The sequence below is a fragment of the Nilaparvata lugens genome, chromosome 12 (assembly GCF_014356525.2).
Source record: "Nilaparvata lugens isolate BPH chromosome 12, ASM1435652v1, whole genome shotgun sequence".
Taxonomy (NCBI): domain Eukaryota; kingdom Metazoa; phylum Arthropoda; class Insecta; order Hemiptera; family Delphacidae; genus Nilaparvata; species Nilaparvata lugens.
Window position 1 is genome coordinate 4,766,108 of NC_052515.1, and position 27,545 is coordinate 4,793,652.

At 36.0% G+C, this 27,545-nt stretch overlaps 1 protein-coding gene across 1 annotated transcript; it reads left to right on the forward strand.

Moving 5' to 3' along the window:
• Positions 1–576: 576 nt before the first annotated feature.
• LOC111060891 (calpain-D) lies at positions 577–27,545 on the forward strand (the record flags this gene model as incomplete). The annotated part of the gene is given in 12 exon segments (XM_039438743.1): positions 577–941; positions 8,470–8,651; positions 9,857–12,060; positions 14,738–14,933; positions 16,276–16,478; positions 17,167–17,281; positions 18,283–18,469; positions 19,648–19,845; positions 21,965–22,132; positions 23,770–23,966; positions 25,771–25,916; positions 27,367–27,545. Coding segments are annotated over 12 exon segments (4,253 nt in total), but the record flags the coding sequence as incomplete, so codon positions are not given.

Genomic DNA, 27,545 nt, shown 5'->3' on the forward strand with positions numbered 1-27,545 from the left:
ACTGGACTAGAGAACACTCACACCGAGAATTCAGAATATTTCACAGCCTCATTCGATTGGGAACACTTACGACACCTATGAATTCCAAAATTAACTAAGCTGCAAAATTTTGTGCCGCTCGCGCTGTCTGTGACACAAAACTGTAACTAATATTACGGTTCAGATGAATATCGATAGCAGAATGTATCGATATCAAATCGTCGACAGTATTATGTTATCGAGTACATCAGTATCGATATTTGAAGCATTCGATAAATCAATGGTATTCACCTATTTTTTTGTAATTTATCATTTGGTTGAGATAACATGATTGTGAGGTTTAAGTTTTCATTGAATATTTTTAATTTTGAGTGCTGAAAACGTTTGGTATTGGATTGAACAAGGTCTGTTGTATTAAATGCTGGATAAAAGGACTTTTTAGCTATGTTTTGAAACTACCGCTCTAGCAGACAAGTCGATGTTTATGCAGTAAAATCGTTAACGATTGGTAAGTGGAAAGGTTTGTTATTGGTGGAAATCAGTTCACCTGACCAATGAAAAGCGTCGTTCAATCAAGATTAGTGGTGGATGGTGAGGTCCGGTGTTTCAATATGGTGGATCAGCTGGTTGATAATATAGGGTCTTTCAGTTAATTAAATTCGGAATAGCCATGATTTTAAGAAAATGGGTTCAATTGCTTCAGTTTTGCAGTGGCACTGTGAAAAGTGCACCCTAATAAATCCTACAGAACATAAAAAGTGCATAAGATGTGGTAAGGAACGTGAATTTAAACCCCTGCGAAAATCTGGGTTTAGGGGTAGAAGTGCCAGTTTCAGTGGATCATCTTTTACTTATTCTGGGTATCCCACTTCTGTCAAAGAAAATACCAGTTCTGCAATAAGTGCTTCATTCAAAGCTGTGGAACCAGGGCATGAAGCTGACAACAAATGCGCCGTTATAGGGTAAATAATTTATCTGTCATTAGGCCTTATTTTATTCATATTTATAGCTTGCAATCTATTATTTTGAGACGTAGTTACATTTATCAGCAACATTTATTTTAATCATACAAATTTTAAGTCATAATTTTGACCCTTTATTCAGATTGATCCATTACAACCCTTATCAATAATAAGTTACTTTATGTCAACACAAAAAAAAATTGTTAAACTCAACCATATTTTATTATAGTCTATCTCAGAACAATAAAATTACATATATTGCTTAATTTTTTCAATCATATTATGTCCTTCTAGTTTGCTGAAGCTGATATCCCTTTGTCTAATAAAAATCAATAAACAAAGTTGTCATCCTAACCTTCCTTCCTAACGATTCTACATAAACATAGCTTGTTATGTTTATAGAGTGGTCTTTTACCTTACAATAAGGGTTGAATAGAAGTGATCTAAACTGTGCTTGTGCTTATAAATTCCCTTTTTCAGGTGGAAATTTGTCAAAAACTTAAATTACTCTTAAAAGAGGTTGGTGACTGAAGACCTGGGTAATTTAAACACAATTTTATGTAAGATCTCTGATTACTGTACAATTTATCTTCATGGTAAAGTTGTACTTATACATATTTTTAATCTTCCATAAATAATTGCAAATAAATTAAATCTTTTGCCTATAGGCTAACTTCCTTTGTTACTTAGGTACTTACTTGTTTTGTATTCTCATTAATCTAGTGACTAGGGAATATGTTATCTTTGATTTTAATCAGAAAGTCATTGACATTATTTTCGTATTACGCTAGGAAACCAAGCTGGGTGGCCAGTGGTACACCCAGTGGTGTCCCTATGTAAAGCAAGCTGGGACACCAGTAGTGTCCATGTGTAAAGCAATCTGGGACACCAGCCTTGGTTTCAGTGGTGATCTGTGTGAGACACCAGCCGTACACCAAGATTTAATGTCCCTAGTGTAAAATTTATGTTAGCTTCGATTTAAATTATGGACATCATTATCGTATTACATTAGAAAACCAGGCTTTGTCGACGATAGGAACCCAGTAGTGTCCATGTATATAAAGCAAGGTGGGACACCAGCTGTGGTTTCATTGGTGACCTGTGTGATACACCAGCCGGGCACCAAAATCTGATGTCCCAGCTAGTGTCCCCAGTGTAATAAATGTAATAAAAGCTTTATAATGCCCTGCCACTGACTTCGGACACTTGTGTTCTACTGGTGACCCAGCCTCGTGTCCTAATGTGATATGGGCCCTTTGAACGCTACTTGAGAGGCTTTGTGAGGCTTAGTGAGTAAGATCTGGGAGGACCAGATCCACTGCCCCGGGTGCACCACAAAATGGCCGCCAAACTAACTTTTTATGGTGCGCCGCACCAAAAACGCAAATCGCACAAAAACGCCGCACTAACTCTTTATGGGCAATGGATCTGGTCCTCCCAGAACGTACTCAATGAGATTTAATTCAAACAATCAGCATTCCTTGAATGGTTAGCACCGATTTTCTTTATAAGGAACGTAGACAGTTTGAAGTGCATTTTACTGTTGTAGCTCAGACAAATGAGGCAAGTATTAAGTTAGAAGCTTACATAAGTATTTCACATAGGCCTACATAGCCACAAAGTATGAGACAAGTATCAAGTCATAAGATAATATGACTATTCCTCATACATACCCACAAATACAAGTTATAAGAATCGTAATCGTATACGAGTTATAAGAATTAAAATAAATGACTTAACTGAGAAATTATTGGAAGGCAAGTGAAATCACACTAGCATTATTGAATCCAAACTTCAAGCACATAATGAATACAAATGAACAAATTCTATTATCAATTTTCAATGTGCAGTGCTGATAATTAAGTGTCATTTAACTAAAATATTGGTGTTTTAATTAGCCTAATCTTAATTAAAAATTTATTGCTAATATATATTTTTGGACTAAAATTGAACTTTTACTTTATGCCATAGAAACATCACCTCCTTTTTTGGGAATAAATATTTGGGAATGGAATAGTTTTGGGTCAAGCCTGTTGTTCCTTCTCAATCATATATTATTATGATTTGTGATTGAATCTACATATAAATAAATAATTTAAAAATAGAATAATACCCTAATTGTTGAGCAAAGGGTTTGAAATGATAACTTACTAATTGATTAATAGTTGAAAATCCAAATTCAATAGGCTAGTCATTAAATTAAACAATAATACTGAGTTCTAAAAAATGAATCAAATAAACAGTACAATATAACTGTGGAATAATTTCAATCAGAATATTGTTATTCCCATCTTAAATGAAAATAATTTCATAAAACATGATTACAGTGTAAACATTTGAATTATAGCTAACTATTTTATCCATAAAGCAGAATCAGGCTACAGTATTGTTATTCCCATCTTGAATGAAAAATAATTTCATAAAACATAATTACAGTGTAAACATTTGAATTACAGGCTTTTTCCTATCTTGAATGAAAAATAATTTTATAAAACATAATTACAGTGTAGACATTTGAACTATAGCTAACTATTTTAAATCCATGAAGCATGATTAAATCTTTGTGTAGAAAAGTGTAAAATGATTATTCAATATTAATACAAACTATAGACATTCCACAGATTTAACAGAATTGAATCATTGTGAAAGAAATTGGGCAATTATTAAATATTAGTAGCCTACAATAAGTTTTGAAGTCTTGACAAAGAGAAATTTGTGTAAATGTAATTATGTTCAACCATGTTAAATAAAATCATAAGCAACTATAGTGACAAATTAACCACTACTACTACTCATTGACTCTTGAAGAGCCATGGCCTCCTCCACAAGCCTTTTCCATGAATCTATGTCCTGTGCTCGCTGTCTCCACCTTCTTACGTCCAAGGATTGAAGGTCTGCCTCCAAATCGTCCAACCATCTCTTGCGTGGTCGGCCTCGTTTTCTTTGTCCCCCTGGTTGCTGATACAGAGACATACGTGCTGTACGGGTTTCCGGCATCCGTTCCAACCATGGCCCTACCAACAAATTCTAGCTCTTCTAATTTCAGTGAAAATGCTCGGTTGCCCATATAGATTATAGAGGTCATCATTTTATTTGAGTCACCACCTATCAGCCTCTAGCACTGGCCCATAAATTCTTCTCTATTTTTCCCTATTAAATCCCATCTATTTTTTGGTAGAGAGTTAGTGGGAAGGATATTTTTAATATTATTCCCGAAGAATGGACATTGATATGTCCAAAGCTCCGCCAATTTATGTAGATGCATAACAATATTATCTATAGTTATTCCAAATTGGGTTTTTCATATCATATACAGTTTATTTATTTATTTATTAGAACAGTCACAAACACGATATTTGGAAAGAGAAACAGGCAATTGCCCAAAACTTCTTCAATAATTATTTTCTTAGTCTATATTATGTAAATTCATCTATAATTTTGCTGTATTGTAAGCTATTGTATATAACTGAATAAACCAGTATATATTGTAATCTACATTAATAAAGTTTTCAATCAATCAATCTATTCAATAGCATCTTATCACAACTTGTCAGCAATTTATTTCTGGGCTGAAAAGTGGACTCAAATCAATTCAAGTGGATAGCATAACCTATAATTTTTATTCATTCATAACTCTACCTTCATTGTATTATCATTCATCCCATCATCATCACCTAGGCTTAAAATACTTCTAGAAAGTCGCCTTTGTAAAATAATAAATTATAAATAAATAAAACACCCATGTTTCACAATCATACATCACCAATGGTCGCAGCACTGTCCTATAAATTTTAATTTTACTGCTCCAGCTTAACAGCCTTGATCTAAGAATTTTCTGTAGGCTGAAGTATGCCCTATTTCGGGACAAACATTCTGATTGTATTGACAAATTAATGTTATAGTGAAAACTGTAGGCTGAAGTATGCCCTATTTCGGGACAAATTAACGTTGACATTTTGATTTTATTGACAAAATAATTTTGCAGTGAAAATGTTGATATGTTAACGAGATTGATAGAAGTATTATACTACAGAAGCTAAAAGAAAATCGACAGAGGAAGACAAAAATCGATAAGAAAAATCTATAGAAGTCAAGAGAATCGATTGAGGAAGACAAGAAAATAGATGAAGGAAGACGATCAGAGGAAGACAAAAGAGGGGAGATAAGAGACAAAAGAGAGAAAGAAGAGACAAAAGGAAAGAGAGAATGATCGGAATGTGATCAGTGTAAAGTCGTCCAGTTAACCAGATGGCGAGGAGTCTTAAATTGTCCAAAATTGGGAGAGTGGAACCCAAAACTTTCGCCATCAATTTGTGAGCAGTAACTATGCTGCCAGGCACAACCTGTGGCCTTTCATGAATAAAGAACCACCCCTTGCCACCCCGAAACCCACTTCACCCTCAAAAGAGGGCGCCAACCCCTTAAGATGCACCTGAGACGTTACTGGAAGTAGCCTAACAAAGACTTGTAGAAACTGAAAGTTTTCTTTGTTTACCAGAAAAATCTTTAATCTGTCATGACTAGTTTGTTATAAAAATAATGAGTTATTTACTCAAATTGTCATGTAGAAACTGAAAGTTTTCTTCGTTTACCAATGTGTGAAAGAAAAATATTTAATCTTTCATGACTAGTTTGTTATAAAAATAATGAGTTATTTACTCAAATTGTCATGTAGAAACTGAAAGTTTTCTTCGTTTACCAATGTGTGAAAGAAAAATATTTAATCTTTCATGACTAGTTTGTTTTAAAAATTAATCAGATATTTACTCAAATTGTCATGAAATTGTGAGAAAATTGCCATGATATAGGCCTATAAAAATAAATATGAGATATTTATTTGAATAGTCATGTCATTTACTTTAGAATAGTCATTTACTATTTACATTTAGAATAGTCATTTACTTTCTAAATTGAATAGTCATCAATAATAGACATTTATTTGAATAGTTTTATTTGAAATTGTCATGACTAGCTGCATATAAAAATGAAGATATAGGCTATTAAGAAATTGATGAGTAAATGAGCCCTCAAATGTTGAAATGAGGATAAATTCATGAATTAAAAGGAAAATAAATAAGAAAACGAGATATTAGTTTCAATTGTTATACATCAGTCTTTGATAATTCTGATCGAATTTTGAATCACAATCTTGAAGAGTTAATAAACATGACATAACAATAATCTTATCTTCCCTACTGAGATAATTCTATCATAGAAAAAGCATTCTATCATATTATACTTCCTGTATGTTTATTCTATGGTTTTTTCACAAACAATTCAAATTTTGATGCTCATGATGGTCAAGCTTGGTTTTGAATTCTTAGTAGGCTAAATAAATCATAAAATAAGCATATTTGCTTCCTCTTTGATAAAACTATCTCCGTATGAAAGATAATAAACATTATACATTTATCAAATCTTAGGGATTCTGATGCTCAGGTTTTTAAAATCATCTTTTGTTGTAGTATCAGTTAAAACCACCTCAAGAATTGTTAGTGAGTTGAATCATGCAGTTTTGTTAGATCGAAATGTAATATAATAAAGCTGTGTTTACACCAAAGTTATTAACAAAATGTTAATAACTCAATCCTTATAGATTCTATTAGATTGAATATAACTTATCATACACATGATTAACATATGTGTTTGTCAATTTCCGTTCAATCTAATAGAATCTACAGATGAAAATAAATTGGAAGTTGCATTTATTCAAATGCTAATTAATGAATAATAATTATTAAACGAAATCCCAATTAAATGGTGTGAATCACCCGGAAGACTTCTGCTACTGCAAATATTGACTACAGGGTAAACAGCTAGATGGAAATTCGATGAGCGCTACTATACAAAAATTATTTGGTCATATAAATAGATATAATACAAATGTTCATACAATACCCTGTAGTCTGTAGTCAATATTTGCAGTAGCAGAAGTCTTTGGGGTGATTCACAGCATTTAATTGGGATTTCGTTTAATAATAATTAAAATAGAATCTATATAAGGTTGTGTTTGGAGAGATATATAAGATATGGAGAGATATCACACATCACCATCAACTCTTCTAATTTTATCTATATAAGGATTAAGTTATTAATTAACATTTTGTTAATAACTGTGGTGTAAACGCAGCCTTAATGTAAAATAATATTGAAATTTAAGTTTTTTAAGTCGTTGTAGTCCTTGAAATAAAATATCTTTGAAAAACAAAGAAAAATTCAAATTTGATGGAATATTTCAAAAATCCATTTTTTGCAAGCAATAAGTAGGCTTATATATTTTCAAATCCTTCCAGAATGAGTTGTATTTCGAACTGTCAACATGGGTGTAAAGGGAATCACATTTATGTTATCCATACGGAATGATGACGGTTTAAAGTGAATCACTCCACAATATCCCAATATTTATACAATGCACAGTGTGAGAGAGATAAATGAACGACAAATGATCGATACAGCTCTCAGTTTTATTATTTTTCACTCTTCAGTCTCATCTGTTTCGCGTCACTTGAAACGGTCATTAATCACTTTTCCTGTCACTGTCAACCCTCGCTTTCCGCCAATACTTCTCTCTCTGTTTACTTATTAAACGGCAATTAAGATTAGACTCTTTCCAGTCCATTTGTTTTCTCTTTCTATACGTTTTCATCCATTGATCTCACCGATAGTATGATATTTAACTTTTTTTATATTAATAATTACAGTTCATAGTTCATTCATCCATTATATTCATTTATTGATTCAATAATATAATAAACAATTATTCTTAAAAATGATAGGGAGACGAAGAACATAGCAGGCACATTTATGATATAATAGAGGGAAAAAATTGGCTTACGGGATTGGAAATTCACGAATGACGCATCATCAAGTCTCAACTACTGGACTGATTAACTTGGAATTTTGCATATTATAATCCAGTCAATGAAAGGTTATAGAGGAAAAAGTCTGGAATACAATTTTCGACCCCGGAGTTCTGTTTAGGGTAGTAAGGAGGTAAACATATCAAAAGTCCCCACCCTTACCCCTTGTGCTAAGGTGGTGTGGGTGGTTCAAAGTTACTGTTTTTTGGTTTCTCGCATATAACTCGAAAACTATGTACCTTACGGACATAACTTTTATATACAAAATTAAAGCTTACATAATTTCCTACAATATTCATCTCATAACGTTTTCTATATTTGTTTTTAGTTTTCGAGATATCCGCTCTTAAAGGTGTGACATTTCTAAAAAAAATACACGTTCGCCCCCCTTTTTGTTTTCTATTTTTGCTCGTTTAACTTTTTAAAAATTGATGGGAGCAATCAATGGTGATTATGAGCTTATAGAGCAATAAATTATCTTCAATTTGATGTATAATTTAACACTTTTACGCACTTCCCTACAATTGTTGCAGCAGCTTTAGTGTTGAGTGTAAATCTACAGTTTATAAAATTCTCCCGAATTAAGATAGTTGATGAGCCAGTTTATAATACCAATATAGTTTGATATTGTTTGTCCCGTTTTGTAATTTGTGTCTTTTCTTTTGCAGTGATAAGGTAGAGAAGGGTGTGGAGGACGAAAAGGAGCAAGAGGAAGCTGACGAAGAGGAGGAAGATGTGAAGGAGGAATTGCTGAAGAGGTTTCGCCGCACAAAACCAGCTGATGTCCACCATGAAGCCCGCCGTCGACCGAGGTTTTCATCTTGGTCGCATCCCTCTAAAGAAAATTCTGGTTGTTACTTTATTAGTTAGTTATTTAGTTAATCAGTTAGTTAACCGGTCAATTAGTTGATCATCCATGTATCACCGTAAGGTAGCCAACCTCATTACCTATTTATTTACTTGCTATTTATTCACTACCATTTAATTATATGCATTATTTTCAACACTCTCAAGCTTGAAGCTACCTTTGCCAGTCCAGTGTGTTTGCACCTCAAACAGACTTTTTAAAACGGGAAAAATTAATGTGAATATTTATTTATTCACAATCTTCACATGATACATCACATTTTTAATATCACTCAAATGACTGGTGACATATCAAAACAATAATAATGATAATAATTCCTATAACTAGTTGTATACTAGAACATTGAAGATTGACCACATACGCCATGAAGTCACAAAACTCTACTTATCGCTATAATAACTCGTCAAATATCAATTTTCAGGGAATTTTGTTTCATCACTTGATAAAATTATTATTGAAATTGAAAGTCGGCAGCATTGTAAATAGTTTTTTTCAATTAATATTTTTTGAGTGTTTTTTTCAATTAGTTGTACTGATTCTATGTTTCTGATGACTGCTGGAAGTTTATTAAAATATCTCATCCCGGAATAAAACGGTGCTTTCTCAAATGCTGCGCTGCGAAGAATGGGAAAGGCAAACTAGTTTCTATTGCGGGTATTATATTCTATCTATTTTCACAATTAAAGGTTGACAAACAAACTGTGATAAAATTCAAGTGAATTTTATCAAGTGATAAAACAAAATTCCCTAAAAATTGATATTTGACGAGTTATTGTAGAGATAAGTAGAGTTTTGTGACTTCATGGCTTATGTATCCAATCTTCAATGTTAAAGTACACAACTAGTTATAGGAATTATTATCATTATTATTAACTGTAACTTACAGCTGATGATGTGTGAGCACACACGAAAGCATGCTCCTGTAAAATATTAATTTTTATTTAATTAAAGTGGATTTTTGACAACGTTCTAAGTCTATTCAATTATGGAAAAGTTCCACAACATCAACATTAACACTACAAACTTAATCATTATTATTGTTTTGACATGTCACCAGTCATTTAAGTGATACTCAAAATTTGATGTACCATGTGACGATTATTAGGCTATAAATAAATATTCACATAAATTTTTCAAATTTTACACAGTCGGCATATTTTCAAGTCAATTTTTACTTATGTTTACAGTTTTTGAAGGCAAACCGGACCGCTCAGCCAGTGTTCCTTGCCTGATGGCTGAGTGGGTGTGCGCAGTGTGCCGCACCTACAATGCCAGTGTCACAGACCACTGTGCAGCCTGCGGCGGCGGTCACCAATCCAAGTCAGTCACCGCCACCACGTCGCCATCGCAGTGGAACCCCGACGACGACACCGACAAGATATCATCAGCTGTCATCAAGAACGTCAACAAACTGCTGGACAGCGAGTGTCAGAACTGTGATGTCCAAGCACAAAACCGCTCACCCAAGCGACACAGTCCTTCAGTCTACGAGAAGGTCAAATCGAAAGTTAGTCGGTCGTTGTCGAATGGGGGTGGTGTGATACATAGACGATGGAACGACAAAAACAGACCCAATAGTTTGGTGATTGATAGTGATAAGTCGTGGAATGTCAACCATTTGAAGCCTTCGACGTCGTGGACTTGTCAACGGTGCACACTGGACAATAAGAATGAGGTTGATAGGTGTGATGCTTGTGAAATGCCACGTAAAGTCAACCTGCCTTCAACGTACAACACTCTGCCACGCTCTGCCACCATCATCAAGGTGCCTGATTGGAACAAGTGTGTGGTGGAAGGGGGAGGTGGGTTCAAATGTGATAACAATCATGAAACCGGTGTCATTACATCGCCTGAAAGGTTGATCTCGACTGTGATTACAAGGGATAGGGAGGATGTGAAGTTGTCACCCAACGGTCCCTGGCCTAATAAACCCATGTACCGCCGCAGTTTGTCTGAGATGCTGGCTGTGGATGTTGCGGGGAAGTTGGATAATAAGGGGAACAGGAGGAGTATGGTGGAGACGGATGCCCAGGGCAACATCCAACACACCACGTCACCACGCTTGATGAACAACCTCAACCTGCAACTCACCCCTGCTGTAACAAAATACTCCTACATAGGCATGTCTGAACCCATAGTGCCCAGTATTGCTGGAGGGGGAAGAAGCCCCCAAACTCTCACCCCTGTCAAAACAGTCTCCAGTTTTGGAGCAACCCCTGAAGTGATGGATAACAGTGATGTGGTGGTGAAAAAGTCCACAACAAACGGCGCCTTTGGAAGGATGTGGACTTGTAAAAAGTGTTCATTCCCCTACAATCCGATCTGGATTGAAAACTGTGATATTTGTGGCTCGATTAGGACGCCTGCGTCGCTGACTGAGCCCAGTCTGATAACTGTAACAAAGGACAGTGTCAGGTACACTCCGCCGAAAATGGGTGAAGTGGGTAAACGGAGGTTGTCGTCATCCTCGTCAAACAGTGACCACCAGGGGGACACCACAACGATAGTGGTGGACAGTGGTGTCGGTGGTGTTCTGCAACAGGATCTGGAGGATGACTTCCAGTTTCTGCCGGCTGATTTCAACGAGATGGACTGGAAGTGTAAGAAGTGTACACTGGTGAACAGTGGGGCATCCATGGCGTGTGAGGTGTGCGGGGGGTCCAAGTTGAAGTCCATCACACAAGTGCGGGACATGACGCTGAAGAAGGGGGAGTTCTGGGTGTGTCCGCAGTGCACCCTTAAAAACCCTCTCCAAAGAAGTATGTGTCAAATTTGTAAAACGGGGAAACCGGTGCGATCGTTAGAGGTGCCCCATAGTAGAAGTGGGGGAGCGTCTAGGAGTCCCTCGCCACGGGGCGCGTCGAAATCAAGATCAGGGGGGAACCCACAACTGGGGGCCATTCCGAAACAGAAACATGTGCGGAGGAGTAACTCCGGTGGGCGGGGGAGTGCTAGTGTGTCATCACATCACGTTAGAAGCAACAACAGTCGGACTACCCCAAACTTTGTAACGAATAATAGTAACGAATTATCTGTGATACCGGGGGGTGGCGGATCTAAGGGGGGTGTTTCCCCCACAACCACCCAAGCCCCACCCCCCACCCCACCCTGGCATTGCTTGCACTGCACTTTTGAGAACCGCGGACTGGCGTCGACGTGTGAGATGTGTCAGGCGTCGCGGAGTGTTGTGACGACGTCTAGTGTGAATGTGACAGTGACGTCGCCGTCTGTGACGTCATCGTCACACCCGGGCGACAAGATGGCGTCGCCGTCACCGGGCGTAGCGCGTACGCTGATTGGTCAGGCCAGTGAGCTGATGGAGGATCTGAGGCAGATTGAGGAGAGGGACGCGTTGGAGAACTGGGAGCGGATTGTTCGATTCTGTACTGATGTGAGTATCTCTATTTTTCAATTTTCTTTTTCCATTAAAATTTCTAAAATAGGCTGTGATTATGCTATTTTCACTGTATGGAGCCTGGTTCTGTTCTATTATTAAAATCAGAACCTACGGTACTTGAAACATCCTATTATTGAAAATGGCAATGGGTTGACTATAGTGAGGTCCACGTTGTAATGGCAGTGTTTGATTAGCAATGGTATTGCTATCAATATTCATTTATTTCATTTATACATTGATAGATACAATAAATCATTCTCAACTATGAATGATTGGGAAAGGAACAACAGGCTTAAAGCCCAAAACTGTTCCTTTCCCAAATTTAGATAGAAATTGTCCAAAAATAGGTTATGTTTATCACTTCATAAGTTTTATCCAATTTTGAGTCGAAAATATAAATGAGGAATTTATAATTTAGATAAGTTGAAAACCAAATTGAATACAAATATTTCACTGAACCAGCACTGGTAACTGGAAAATATAGTATTAGATTATTGAAAATTTTAAAACTTGAAAAGAAACTCATACTTACTTCTAAAATAACAGCTGTATGTCTATCCTTGTCTATCATTCACCCAAGGGGAAAGCGCTATCTCTTTCTCGCTTTGCTCTGTTGCCAGATCGTCTTCTGACAATGTAGAATTGATAAAATATTCAATCTTAATTATGTAAAACCATTATGAAATTATTGAAAATATAATTTATTTCTCAATAAAATATTTAATTGATTATTTTAAACGAGAAAGAACAGTTGATATTACATCAATAAGCCTGTATAAGCTACCGTCTATAGAAGACATTGACAAGACAGAGGATCGGCAACGTTGTTCTCTCATCTTTCTCCACTGAGATAGGAGAACAGCGTTGCCGATTGTCTGCCTTAATTTACTATACTTCTACATTGTAAAAACGGATTTGACAACGTTGCGAAGCTACAGAAGGATAGCGATATCTGTTTTGTCGAATGATAGAAAAGGATATCAACACCAATGTTGATCAAATACTGTCATTATAACGTGGGCCTCACTATAGGCCTATAGTGAGGTCCACGTTATAATGACAGTATTTGATTAACTTTGATGTTGCTATCCTTGTCTATTATTCGACAAAGCAGGTAGTACTATCCTTTTCTAGCTCCGCAACGATGCTAAATCTGTTTTTGACAATGTGGAAATATAATTTATTAAGGCAGAGAACAGGCAACGCTGTTCTTCTATCTTTATCCACTGCCATTATAACGTGGACCTCACTATAGCTATAAAAGGCTCCTTTACACTTGAACCTTAGAGCCTTATCACAGCTACCTCTAATCTAATAGAAGTGTCTGTGACCGATATCTGTTTCAGATATGAATTTGGTTTAGACAAACCAAAGCTTCAGCCTAACTCAAGGGTAAGATCATATTGGATGCACGCAATGTATGTCCAAACGCGCAGATGAGAAACAAAATCTGGAAAGAGCCATAGAAACACGTTGTGACTTGCCTGTAGCTGCTCACACTGAACGCCGCCAGCAAGTGCACGCGTTCAGTGTGCGTTTTCTTTTCTGATTATCTTCTTATCTGATTATCCATGGCTCTTTTCAGATTATTATTGTTTATTGCTCTTTCCAAATTTTTGTTTCTCATCTGTGTGCTTCGTTATGCAAGATACCCGTGTACTTGGACATATGTGCATCCAATGTGATCTTACCCTAAGCTTATATAGGCCCTAATCCTAAGATGGCATCTTAGAAAATGCTTGTCTTATAAATATTTCATTGCTTTATTCTTTTAAAAAACGATTCTGACAGTATTTTATGCTTCCATTCTCATACGTATTTAAAAAGTGTAAAAAAGCCAATTGATCTGTAATAACCTATACGAGTATAGCATTTACTTGAAATGGTACTTAGAACTAGAAATAACATTTCGAATCTTCCATGATAGTCTAGAAATAATAATAATAATATAGCTTTATTTACCATTCTTAAAAGAACAAAAGCCTCTCTTATGAGGTATATATGTGGTTGGCGACAAATACAATTTTAAATTAATTTAAATTATAAAATTTCCCCCTTTTCAATTCAGAGTCTGTCAATAATTTTTGCCCATCTTCCCCTGTCTCTAGCTTCGGTCAGCCACAAATCTTCCAACTCGTTGCGAAAGTTCATCCCTCCACCGGAGTGTGAAACAATAATATTGTCATATTATCAAATGAATAAATAAAATAAATTGCATTTCAATGATAAGCACATGCCGTTCAATGAATAATAAATCATTAATGTCTCCACAAGACAAATCAAAGCCCCACTAATGCCGCAATCAAAATTATGGATAGACTGACCATTGGAATGAGACAACTTAATTACAAAAGGTTTAGAAATGTGTTAGAAAAATTTCTCGTAGATAATCAATCCCTTCTACTCTGTCAAAGAATATATGGAGAAAAAATTATATCCAAGGGATTTTTAAATGAATTAAAAATGTGTATTATTGTATATTATGAACTGTATGTAATGTATATTTTAATTTGAGTCCAATGTACTGTGACTGTTTATTTTAGTGTTTTATTGACAGTTTCTATTGTGCTGTATTGTATTGTGTTGACTGGCCTATATGTCAAATTGTGATGTACTATTGAGGCTAATAAAGATATTCTATTCTATTCTAATGAAAATTTATTTATTTTAGAACAAAGAGCCGTTCGTGGATGACTCATTCCCGCCGGCTGACTGCTCGTTGTATTACAACGGTGGGTCAGGAGGGGAGACCAAGGACAGTCACGTGGCCCAGTGGTTGCGTCCCTATGAGATACACACAGAGGGGTGTGACTCCAAGCAGGAGTGGACCATATTCAGGAATCCTCTGCCTTCAGACATATCGCAAGGTCAGTTAAATCGCGGGGATAATTAGTTTCAAGTCTGATTTCTAGGACACGCATTAAATCCAATGGATACATTTACAGGGTGGCCACCTACCGGGAAAACCGGGAGAACATTGAATTCCTCATGATTGTACTAACCGGGAAAAATATCGTAAATTACTCATGAATTTTTCATAAATTTCTATTAATTAACCGAGCGAAGTGAGGTCTAAGATTCAAGTCGACGGTTTGGTATTTCTCTTAATGTTTAAATGTTTATATGTTGCGCATTTACGGCGAAACGCGGTAATAGATTTTCATGAAATTTGACAGGTATGTTCCTTTTTTAATTGCGCGTCGACGTATATACAAGGTTTTTGGAAATTTTGCATTACTAGGATAATATAAAAGGAAAAAGGAGCCTCCTTCATACGCCAATATTAGAGTAAAAAATCTGGTGTGGCGCACTCACACAACTTTCCTTGCAGTTATGAAAGTTGATCACTTGACCACCTGATCACCCTGATGGAGAGAAACAGTTTTAGGTTCAATTTCAATTTTATTTATCATGTTATACTCGTATATAATACAATATTAACACAGGTCATAAACATCACATCAAACAATATACATCATAAATACATTACAAATGTCACCACAATATACTTGTAATATAATCTAGATCATTAAAAACAAAAAGAGGTCAAGTTAAAAGAGGGTTAAAATAAAATAATTAAAAACATAAAGAGGGTTATCCTATTGATTCTCTCACAATCATTAATTAATTCAATGCTGTGATCGTGTAAATAAGATAGATAAACTATTAAATAAATAACTGAAGAATTTATATACAACGTAACTAAGGGTTTGTAACATTAGAAACTGGAGAAAAATGTGTTTCCTCTGGTTGGATTTCAATTTGGTCAGTTCAAACATTAAAAATACGTCAGCTCTGTAGGATTGCCACCTGGTGATCTTGGTACTGTATAAGAGATTCGATATTCTGATTAATATTGATAAATTGTCTTCACCTGGTGATCTTTTCTTGATACTGTATAAGAGACTCGTAATTTTAATTTATATCGATAATATGTCTTCATTGTAATTATGTTGTCAAACAAATAAATTGATTGATTGGTTGATTGAGTTATTATTTTGACAATTCCTATACTCTGATGAGAGTCTGTAGGAAGCTATAGAAACAAACAAATAATTGAAATGAATAATTGATAATATGTCTTCATTCTAATTATGTTGTCAAATAAATAAATTGATTGATTGAGTTATTATTTTGACAATCCCTATACTCTGATAAGAGTCTCTAGGAAGCTATAGAAACAAACAAATAATTATCATGTTATTGCAGGTGTTTTGGGCAACTGCTGGCTGCTGAGTGCCTTGGCAGTGTTGGCAGAACGCGAGGACCTGGTCAAGAAGATAATGGTGATGCGCAACTACTGTGAGCAGGGTGCCTACCAGGTGCGACTGTGCAAAGATGGGAAGTGGACAACGGTGTTGGTTGACGACCTCTTGCCCTGCGACAAGCGCGGACATCTTGTCTATTCGCAGGTCAGTCCCGACCGAATTTGTTTCTGAATTATGGTTATGTTAGATTAGATATGAGACAAACTGGAGCAGCTCGTCTACTACCAGAATACAAGATCTTTATTTGCCATAAAATAAAACAAGTTTACAATAGGCATCGTCAGTTTAACAATATTTTCATTTTTTAAATAAGCTAATTGAGTCAATTTGCCACATCTATAAAATCATTACAATTTAGATACTCATCTGTTGAGTAAAATCCTCTAACCTTAAGCCATCCAGCAATAGTTCTTTTAAAAATGTTCAGCGGCAACAATCTAATGGATAAAGACAGATTGTTATACAGTTCACATTGTAGATAACTGTGGCTTTTCAATGTTTTGGTTAGTCTACCACGTGGTGTTACCAAGTCTAACTATGTCTCGTATGAAGAGTATAATTGGAAGTGAACTGATTTAAATTGTCCTTGATATAAATCAAGTTTTGAAAAATGAAGATACATGCCAAAGTCATTATTTTTAGATTTGTAAAATGAGTTCTTTAAGATACGTAGTTTTTTATATCAATATTTATTCCGAAGAATTCAATTCCAAGGAATCAGCATTGTGTTTCAACATTTCTTTCTCAGGATATTTTGTTCTATTATTTATTTCTGTGACAACAACCCATGGTATTCACGTTGTTATTGATAAGGAATCATCTTAATTTACAGGCTAAAAGAAAACAACTATGGGTGCCTTTAATAGAAAAAGCTGTAGCAAAGATACATGGGTGCTACGAAGCGCTTGTATCAGGGAGAGCTATCGAGGGGTTAGCTACCTTAACAGGTAAATTTCAATATCCAACAATTATTATTATAACATTTTCATTAATGATCATTATTATAATTTTACACAATCTAGCGACTATGATATTTATTCTCTGTAGTTAGTACAATAATTATTTGAATTTATTTGTTTTTGATTTGCATGTATTTGATATTTTCTTGTATTAAGCTTATTGAGAATAAAACTCCATTTATTCATTTAATCAATTACTTCACTTATTAAGAAGTTCAATAATAACTGATACAATTTTAATAAAATTCATTTAGTTGTAAAATTACCAAATTTTGACAATAGTCATACATAACAAACAACACAAATACATACACTAAATATTATTAATATACTACATAGGCCTTCTCAAAATCAAGTACTAAATTCTACCATAGAGAAACGATAGCATTAGATGTCACCACAAAATGATACAGTATCACAGCACATGATACAGTATCAACACAATATGATACAGTTTAACCGCATAATGATAGTGTCAACACAATATAAGTATCATCTCAACTTGAAACGGCCCTATAAGAGACTACTAGCGTCAAATAGCTTCACGAAAAAGAACTACTAGGACTATCGGCTTCAGTTAACATTGAAATTTGTAATATTAACGCCCTATGCCATGGGATATCTTCTTATGCTATCTTTTCTCTATTGTATCACCCTGAATGATTCAGTATCACAAAATGATACAGTATCATCTCAACTTGATACACAACAACAACATTTGATACAAAACTTCCAAACTTTGAATGAATTCTACAAACCATGGGATATCTTCTTATGCTATCTTTTCTCTATGGTATCACTCTGTATGATTCAGTATCACAAAATGATACAGGATCAACACAATATGATACAGTATCATCTCAACTTGATACACAACACCAAGATTTGATACAAAACCTCCAAACTTTGAATGAATTCTACAAACTATGGGATATCTTCTTATGCTATCTTTTCTCCAAGATACTACTTATTGTATTGTTTTGTTGCAGGTGCCCCCTGTGAAAGTGTGCCCCTACAGCCGAGTTCACTGCCATCTGAAGACGAGCTGGACAAGGATTTGATCTGGGCGCAACTGCTGAGTTCACGGCTGGCACGCTTTCTGATGGGCGCCTCCTGTGGAGGGGGTAACATGAAGGTGGATGAGGAGGAGTACCAGAAGAAGGGGTTGAGACCCAGGTTGGTATCGATTTTATTTTCCAAAAAAAATGAAATTCTCGTAATTGTCTATCGTTGATTCGTTTAGACCTTGGAGGGTTTTGTTATTTTATTTTTTAAAACTTTTGTGTATCTTCAGTTTGTTCAGAGTTCAGAGTTTAAGGCGCATCTTTGTTTATGCGTAAATTTCCGCAGTCGACGACTGCAAGCATTGTTGACATTCATATTGTCATAGCCACCTCTAATACAAGACCGCGGCCTACGATATTGCAACGTCGCAGTGTAGGCCTAGAATCTAATACATGATTGGTGAAAAAGATCAGCTGGTATTTTTTTAAATCTTCTTCACCAATCATGTATTAGATTCTAGGCCTACACTGCGACGTTGCAATATCGTAGGCCAGGGCCTTGTATTAGAGGTGGCTATGATATTATCCAAATTTCAAGTGTGCCAAAACAGCTGATCAAATAACTTTTTATTATTTGTCTTTATTATTAAAGAATTAAACATTTCTAATAATATCAACATATTGCCATTTAAAAGTATAAGCTCAACTTGCCCCATTAAAACATAATTGAACATAATAATTGAACATGTAGACAAATTGAAATCTACCCAATCTGAGATTCTCTCCCTGTCGTGGTCGATGACGGCATTTACGCACAAACGAAAACCCAGAGTGTTGAAAGGATGACTCCAGTTTCGGCGAAACCATTTGAAGATCGACTTTGTTCGTTCGAGGACGAAATATATCGACTTCGTATACAAAAATCGACCTTAGATAAAAATCGACTTTGTTCGACTATGGTTCAAAGACCATATTATTGAGGGTTGAAGCTCTTCATTCAGATCCCCACATAAGTGAGAAGTTTAGATATTGGGACGCTTTCGAGAACTCTGACTGAAAGGCTGGTGGATAGAGTACCATACACATTGGGTGAATGATGTGAAGCTGTTAGGGAATATATCAATACGACAAATTGACGTGTTGCGTTTTTGTGATGTCGAAAACTTATTAGTGATGTTAGCAACTTTCTATAAAGATGTTGGCAACTTTCTATAAAGATGTTGGCAACTTTTTATAAAGATGTTCACAGCGTTTTTGTGATGTTGACAACTTTTTGAAGAGGTTGTTCACTTTTTTTGAAGAGGTTTGCAACCTTTTTACTGATGTTGGCAACTTTTTTATGGTTGACAGACACGCGTACTCAGTGCTAGACGTTCGCGACCTCTGCGGTCACCGATTGGTGCGCCTTCGCAACCCTTGGGGTCACTACTCGTGGAGGGGTGACTGGAGTGATGACTCCCCCACCTGGACCAGCCAACTCAGACAGCTGCTCATGCCTCACGGTGCTTCCGACGGCGTGTTCTGGATATCGTTCGAGGATGTGCTAAAGTCAGTACTCGACCTCACAAATCGAAATTAATAGATTCATTTATTTCACTGAAAATCACAAATCATAATATTACAATATAATATGATTGGGAGAAGACAACAGGCTTAGCCAAAACTGTCTTCTCCCAAAATTTTACAAACAAAAGTTTCAAATAAGAATGACAAAAAAAATGAAATTGACAATAAAATAATAATTTATCTGACGAGGAACAATTATTATGCATTTAGATACAAATAACAAATCATTTCAATGATAAGGGAAGGACAATTATTATAAAATTGCATAATGCCGCATCCACATGTTGGCCCAATGTAAGCCAATGACGACCAGCACGAGAGTGTGGATGGGTGGTTTGCCAGCGCTGGCCTTCATTGGCCTTCGTTGGCTATCGCTCCGATTTTTGACGAGCGAAGGCCAGTGAAGGCCAGCGCTGGTAAACCACCCATCCGCACTTGTCAACCAATGCGTGTTGTTCCCTGTTTTGTCGTCTGCTCTGCTGTTTTTCTGTGTTATTGAGTTGCAATAGGCCTAACTGTTATCAATTGTAATTATTGCGTTACCTTTTATAGTTTTGATTGTGTTAATTTTAGTTGATATTTTCAATTTCTATCATGAATTTGTCGCTGGCTGCCGCTGGCCTTGATTGGGCACTGATCACATTGCATGGATGGCAAGAACAACGCGGTCAAGCCTACCAGGTTGAGCCAGCTTACTGGACGAGTGACTGGGCCAACATGTGGATGCGGCATTATATTGTTTTGTTGTCAATAAAATGACAGCAGTAACATTTAAAAACACATTATGCATTAATAACAATATATTTATGTATCAATATCGTCAATTTTTCCTTTCTCATTTGTATCTGTACAATTTTTATTGTTAAGGAGACATATTTGGGGAAACCCGTTGTCACCATTGTGAATAAATAAATAAATATTTGAAAGTGATATATAAAAACCGTAATTGAATACTTGATAAAAATAATAATCCTATTTTCCTCGCACTTTAAATTCAATTGACAATAATTATCATTTAAGATCCACTGCAAATAGATATGTCATATATCACACCAATATTGAATGTTTAAGGAAACAGTTGATCTATATAAGCACTAAAATAATACCCTTATTCCGGACCATTTCCTCATAGACTCTAAGATTAGTAGATAAACTAACTAGGAATAAAAACCTGAACCCACAGTAATTTTCTCTTTTATATCGACGTATGAGTCTCGAGATTTCTGCTCTAACTACTGTTTGCAAGGCCTTTTCTTTTAAATAGATTCGTTGAAAGTGGACTCGCTTACAAATTTTGCTTTTATCTTTTCTCTTTTTTTTTCTGCCTTCTCCATTTCTTCCCTTTTCCACTCCTCTTCACCCTTCATTCCTTACTTTTATACCCTCTACCTGCCTATTACATGGGAAACCATAGTTGGCTAGGTATTTTTCCTCCTTTTTGCTTTTCATCACATCCCACCATGAAGCCTGTTTATGAGTTAGTTTCTTAACTAGAAACTTATTTTTGATTGTAATTTTTTGCATTTGCTTTTATGTATTTTGTGTTGAATATAATTATTGATTGATTGATATTTACATAAAATATTCTTGAATTAAAAAAAAAAAACAGTTGTTATGGAGTGTAAATGCACTTTCATTGGTAGTGACGATCGTTTCGACCTGTTGTTGGTCATCATCAGACTGTAGGAATTTTACGTAAATTGCCAATGAGCCAACGAGCCAATGTAAGTGCATTTTCACTCCATAAGTGTTTTTTAAAATTCAAGTTTAATTTTAATAGTGAAAAAGTATGGATATGAAACAGAGTAATCTAAAGGTGCGTACAGATTTACGCGCCGCGAACACGCGAATTTCACTTTTCATCAGCTTATTATATCTGTATCTGTACAGAAACGGTAAGATACAGATATAGAAAGCTTAGCATCAGCTGATTAAAAGTGAATTTCTCGTATTCGCGGCGCGTAAATGTGTACGCACATTAATATTCTACTAATTATTTGATGAAATTTATTGGATGTCTATTTGTTTGGAATTTCATGTGATGTTAACATCTAATATTCGACTGAATCATTGATGAATTTGATTGAATTTTTGTTTGTAGGTACTTTGACTGCATAGACATCTGCAAGGTGCGAGAGAGTGGCTGGAACGAGATCAGACTAAGAGGCACCCTGCCACCCCTCTCCTCCATCGACCACCTGTCCTGCGTACTGCTCACTGTGCTCGAGCCAACCGAGGCTGAGTTCACGCTGTTCCAGGAGGGACAACGGTCAGTAGCATGGCGATACACTGTCCGATTCAGTTCAAAGTGGCAGCGAGTAATAGATAAGAACATCAACGCTTACAATTCAACCAATTAAATGAAAAGACTAAGAAATTGTCAAGAAACCACAGATTTATTGATACTTAGAAAGACCGGTTTCGGTTATTACACCATTGTCAATCTCTGATAAACTAAGCTTACTTTATCAGAGATTGACAATGGTGTAATAACCGAAACCGGTCTTTCTATCTATAGGTACCGGTACTAGAAAGACCGGTTTCGGTTATATACCATTGTCAATCTCTGATAAACTAAGCTTACTTTATCAGAGATTGACAATAGTGTAATAACTGGAACCGGTCTTTCTAATTATCAATAAATCTGTGGTTTTTTGACAATTTCTTAGTCGTTTTCATTTAATATGAATAATTACCACAATATCAACTTCTCAACTACAAAAAAAATCAACCAATGCTATTCAAAGTGAATCTCACAATAGTAGAGTCAGGAAATGTTAGAATAATTTAATAATAAAAGTGGTATATTGAGGTCCACGTTTAATGGCAGTATTTGATTTAACAGTGGTGTTGTTATCCTTGTCTATCAATCGACAAAGCATATAGTGCTATCCTTTACTAGCTCCACAACGTTGCCAGATCGGTTTTCAAGAATGTAGAAATGTAATTAACTACAAAAATAATTAAATCTCAATATTATAAAAATTTACTTCTTCTGTTCCTAAATTTTCTTCGATAAAATGTTCAAAGTAAGGTCAAGTTCACATCATAAAAACTTTCACTTGAAAAATAAATAACTGGAATATACTATATAATTCTAATTTTGAATTTCGATAGATTGATAGAATAACCAAAGAATAAACTATAAATCTCTTAGGGCCGGTTTCCGAGCTCGGGATTTGGCTAAGTTCCAGACTTTGAACAGCTGGAGTAAGAAAATTGGATTTTCGAAACTGGGCGTAGTCGCAGTCATTGTCAAAGTCACGTTTGAATTAAATTTCAAAAAACTAGAAAATTAAACAGAAAATAAAATAGAGAGAAAATAGTGTAAAGTTTCAGCTATTCTGAATTATTTAGAAATGTTTAATTCCGTCAAGGGAAAACGTTTCCAATAATTATAGAAATGAGAAAATAAAAACTGCGACTACTGTTATAGAATCTGCGACTACGTCCCGTTTTGGAAAGCTAATTTTCTGACTCCAGCTGTTTAAAGTCTAGAACTTAGCTAAATCCCGAGCTCGGAAACCGGCCCTTAAACATCATTAAAACTACTGCCCTTCGATGTCCTACTCATAACAAAAACTGTTGTGTGAACTACTATTCAGTTCACTTATTTATTTATTTACAGAGGCAACTCTCCACAAGTATTTGAAGCCCAGGTGATGAATGATTATACAATATAAACGTCTATATCAGTGATGATTTCATTAATGGATCAATAGAGAGATGACGAATAGCTGAAACGTAACTTGAGAATGAGTAGCTGATATAAAATGTGAGAGTAATGAAACCTGAATCACCTGCAAAATCTATACTAAGAACTATTGCTACTTACTATTGTCTTGTCAAAATTAGTATTATTTTCTCACTTAGATAAATTCAATTATTTTGTGTTTTGTGTTTTAGTAACTCGGAGAAAAGCCAGCGATCGCAGCTGGACTTGTGCGTGGTGGTGTTCAGAACTCGCTCGGTGGCGCGGCCTGAGGTTGGTCGCCTCGTTGAGCATAGCAAGCGACAGGTGCGCGGATTCGTCGGCTGCCACAAGATGCTCGAACGCGCCATGTACATCCTAGTCTGTCTGGCATTCAATCATTGGCATACTGGTCAGTAAACGAGTGATTAGATAGAGATTAAGACAATAGAGATAGTAGACAACACAAGATCGACTGGGAGGGTTTCAGTTCGTCGAGATCTCAAAACATCAATTGCCACAAGATGCTAGAACATGCAATGTACATTCTCGTCTGTCTGGCATTCAATCATTGGCATACTGGTCAGTAAACGAGAGATTAAATTGAGATTAAATGCCGTTTGCACAGTTTCAGTTTAAACTAAATTTCATTTTAAACTGGATTAAATCCATATCAAGTCTCATCCGTTATAATGTTCTTTATTTTAGTTTAAGCCACCAGCTGATTGAATTCAGTATAAGCTTGAGCTTATCTTGAGCAAGCTTAAGATTGAGTTCAGCTTTTGTACGAATATAGATATAATAAGCATAGAATCAGCCGATGACAGTCGCGGAGACTAGAGTCGACTGGTCTGAGTGTCACCATTTGGAAACACATGCTCTCGACTAGAGTCGAGTCTCTTCTCGACCTGAGTCGCGTAAGTGTGAGTTGAGCCTTAATCTTCAATGCCTATAGGTGCGTATAGACTTATGCGCCACGAACACGTGCATTTTACTTTTCATCGGCTGATGCTATCGGCTTATTATATCTGTATCTTAATGCTTTTGTACGAATACAGATATAATAAGCATATTATCAGCCTATAAAAAGTGTAATGCACGTGTTCGTGGCGCATAAGTTTGTACGCACCTTATTATAAAGTGATAGTGATTGAAATCCTATTATATTAAGCGAGCAATTTATGTATATGGTTATATGGTTATCTGGATATCTGGTTATGTATGTCCAAAAGGATCTCGAAAACGGCTCTAACGATTTTCACTAAATTTGGAACATAGTATAGGGTTATGATATAAAAATTTGATTGCACTAGGTCTCATCCCTGGGAAAACTCGCTGAAGGACATGAAAAGGATAATAATTATTCATCCTTGGAAAAACAGATTATAATTTCGTCGTCAGTCGATAACAGAAGATGTGAGTGCCTGTGTGGAAGAGAGACAAAATTATGTTCAGCTGTTCAACTATTTGCAATCAATCAGCTTATTCGCGAGAAATATTGATCTAGAAATTTTAATCGATTTGATCAAAATAATCTGATTTGTTGACATGGCATAGTATATGATTCTAAATAAGAGTATATCATAATTTTTAAAGTTCATTATTTTATCATTATTCTATTCATCATTATTTTATCATATCATTATTTTACAGTTTTAAGTGATTAGTGAGTGATATTTTGCTCTTCAATGTTGTTTTCCATCACGAACTGCTTATTATTAAATCACTTTTTGCTATTAGAAAAAACGACTAGCAGTCAGATATTTTGTTTTCGCCACACTGCACTGAAAGCAGCTGTTTTCCAGTCCCTACGTAGATCTAAAATACCTTGTTAGCAGACGACTCTCGTCTGATGTAAGAAACAGGTTTCTTTTCCGTCCTAGGCCGGAAAGTGTACTCTTTCCAGCCGCTTGGAAGTCCGTAGTTAATAAGTCATCCGCTAGATTGGGCGAGTGTCCACTTTCTTCATCTGAAGTCGCCATGATTTCAGTTCGAATTTCGAACTTTTTAGAATATTTATAGTGTATTAATCTAAATTAGGGGAAGAAACCGGTTTGGGTTGTGCCTGTTAGAGTCCTTCCCCAATCATTTTAAAGAATTGAGTTCTGTTTATCAATAAATAAATAACGAGCGAATCTCGGTGCCCCGATATTAATTATAAACTGAATGTGTTTATCTATTGTGTTTAAGTTTGCCTAATTCGAATCGGATTACAGGTATGGAAGATCCAGCTAACTACCCCGAATACGTGCTAGCCATTCATAGTTCGAAACGACTGCTGGTCGAGCAGATATCACCACCTGCCTTCATCCTCGCCGATGCCATCATTAACCTCACCCTCGCCAAGGGCCAACGCCATGAGGTAACATTCTCTTGCCATCCTTGTCTGTCATTGTTATGTCCATAAATTCATCCTGCTTCAATTTCGCACTGTTTTCAAAACTGAAAGTTTAAGTCTGAGGAAGTGCCATACATCACAGTACATTTTAAGGCTCGCCGCAAAGTAGACCCACGAAAAGCAACCCACGCCGTGGGATGTTTTGTAAACCATTGCTATAGAATTATTCATAATCAATCAGATGACAAGTGGATTATTCATAGCATGTATTACACAGATGTCTGGAGAAGCCTAGCAATGGTTTACGGCGGGCCTAATGCTCTCAGGGCAAATCTTAGACCAGATATAGAATATCTATATCTGGTCTAAGGGGCAAATACAAAAATGTGGTGTGGCGCACGCACACAACTTCCCTTGCCGTTATGAAAATTGATCACCTGACGCTAGTGTTCACGCGCATCTCAAGTCTACTATTCAAAGATCCGAGCCAGCTGGTGACAGGACAATAACGCTGGAGACACACGAGGTCTGCTAGATACTTTGCAGTGTTGGAGTAGGGTACTATATTCCCATTGAGTGTTAATGGGATATATTGAACTCTTTTGTTTGTAAAGTTGACTTGAACTGACTTTGCTTCATTCAATTTTATAAGCCAGTGCTTTGTCCAAACCTTAGACCAGGTATAGAATAGACACGCTGGGAAGTCTAGCCTCTGAAGCCAACATCTACTGCCAACAGCAGTGACGTCACGCATCGTATGGAAAACTTTCAGATTGTGTCTATTTCAGATTCATGGTGTTTTTAGGTTATTTCTAGCTACGGGCAAAAACGATAGGCCTATCGGTCAGGTTATAATGTGTTATGTGATATCGGCTTCAAAGTTATAATGTGTTTTGAAAATAATAAGGTACGGTAGCCTATAAAACTAATTTATTGTCATGCTGCAATGAGTTCACTACATCATAACCAAGGATAATATTACAGTTACAACTTACAATATTTGTGTATGAATTTCAACTTACGCATGAAAAGATATCCACTTATTTTTCAAAAATGTCAGTGCAATTATATGCTGCGCAGGAGATTACCATTTTCATAAATAATAATTACATAAATAAATAACAATCTGCTATGGAAAACAAGCTATGTTTAACAACAATGCATTGTTTAACAACAATGTAAGTTAAACACCACAAACACTTACGATGCGTGACGTCACTGTTGTGACGTCAAGATGGGTGGATTTGGCAGTAGATGTTGGCTTCATCGACTTTCAGTATGAATATACAATGGGCCGTTTCTATTCTATAACTGGTCTAAGGTCCAAACATTGATTCTGTTGACTGCCATCTGCAATTTCTCTGTAGAAACGTAAACAGTTTCACCAACTGATAAAACTGCTGTGTCATCAACCTGCTACATGACATAGCGACTATTCTAGTCACATTATTATATATTTGATGAAATGTTGTAGGGCCGGGAAGGCATGACTGCCTACTACTTGACGAAGGGGTGGGCGGGGCTTGTAGTGATGGTGGAGAACAGACATGAGAACAAGTGGATCCACGTCAAGTGCGAGTGTCAGGAGAGCTACAATGTCGTCTCCACGCGCGGCCAACTCAGAACTGCCGATTCGGTGCCTCCGCTGCACAG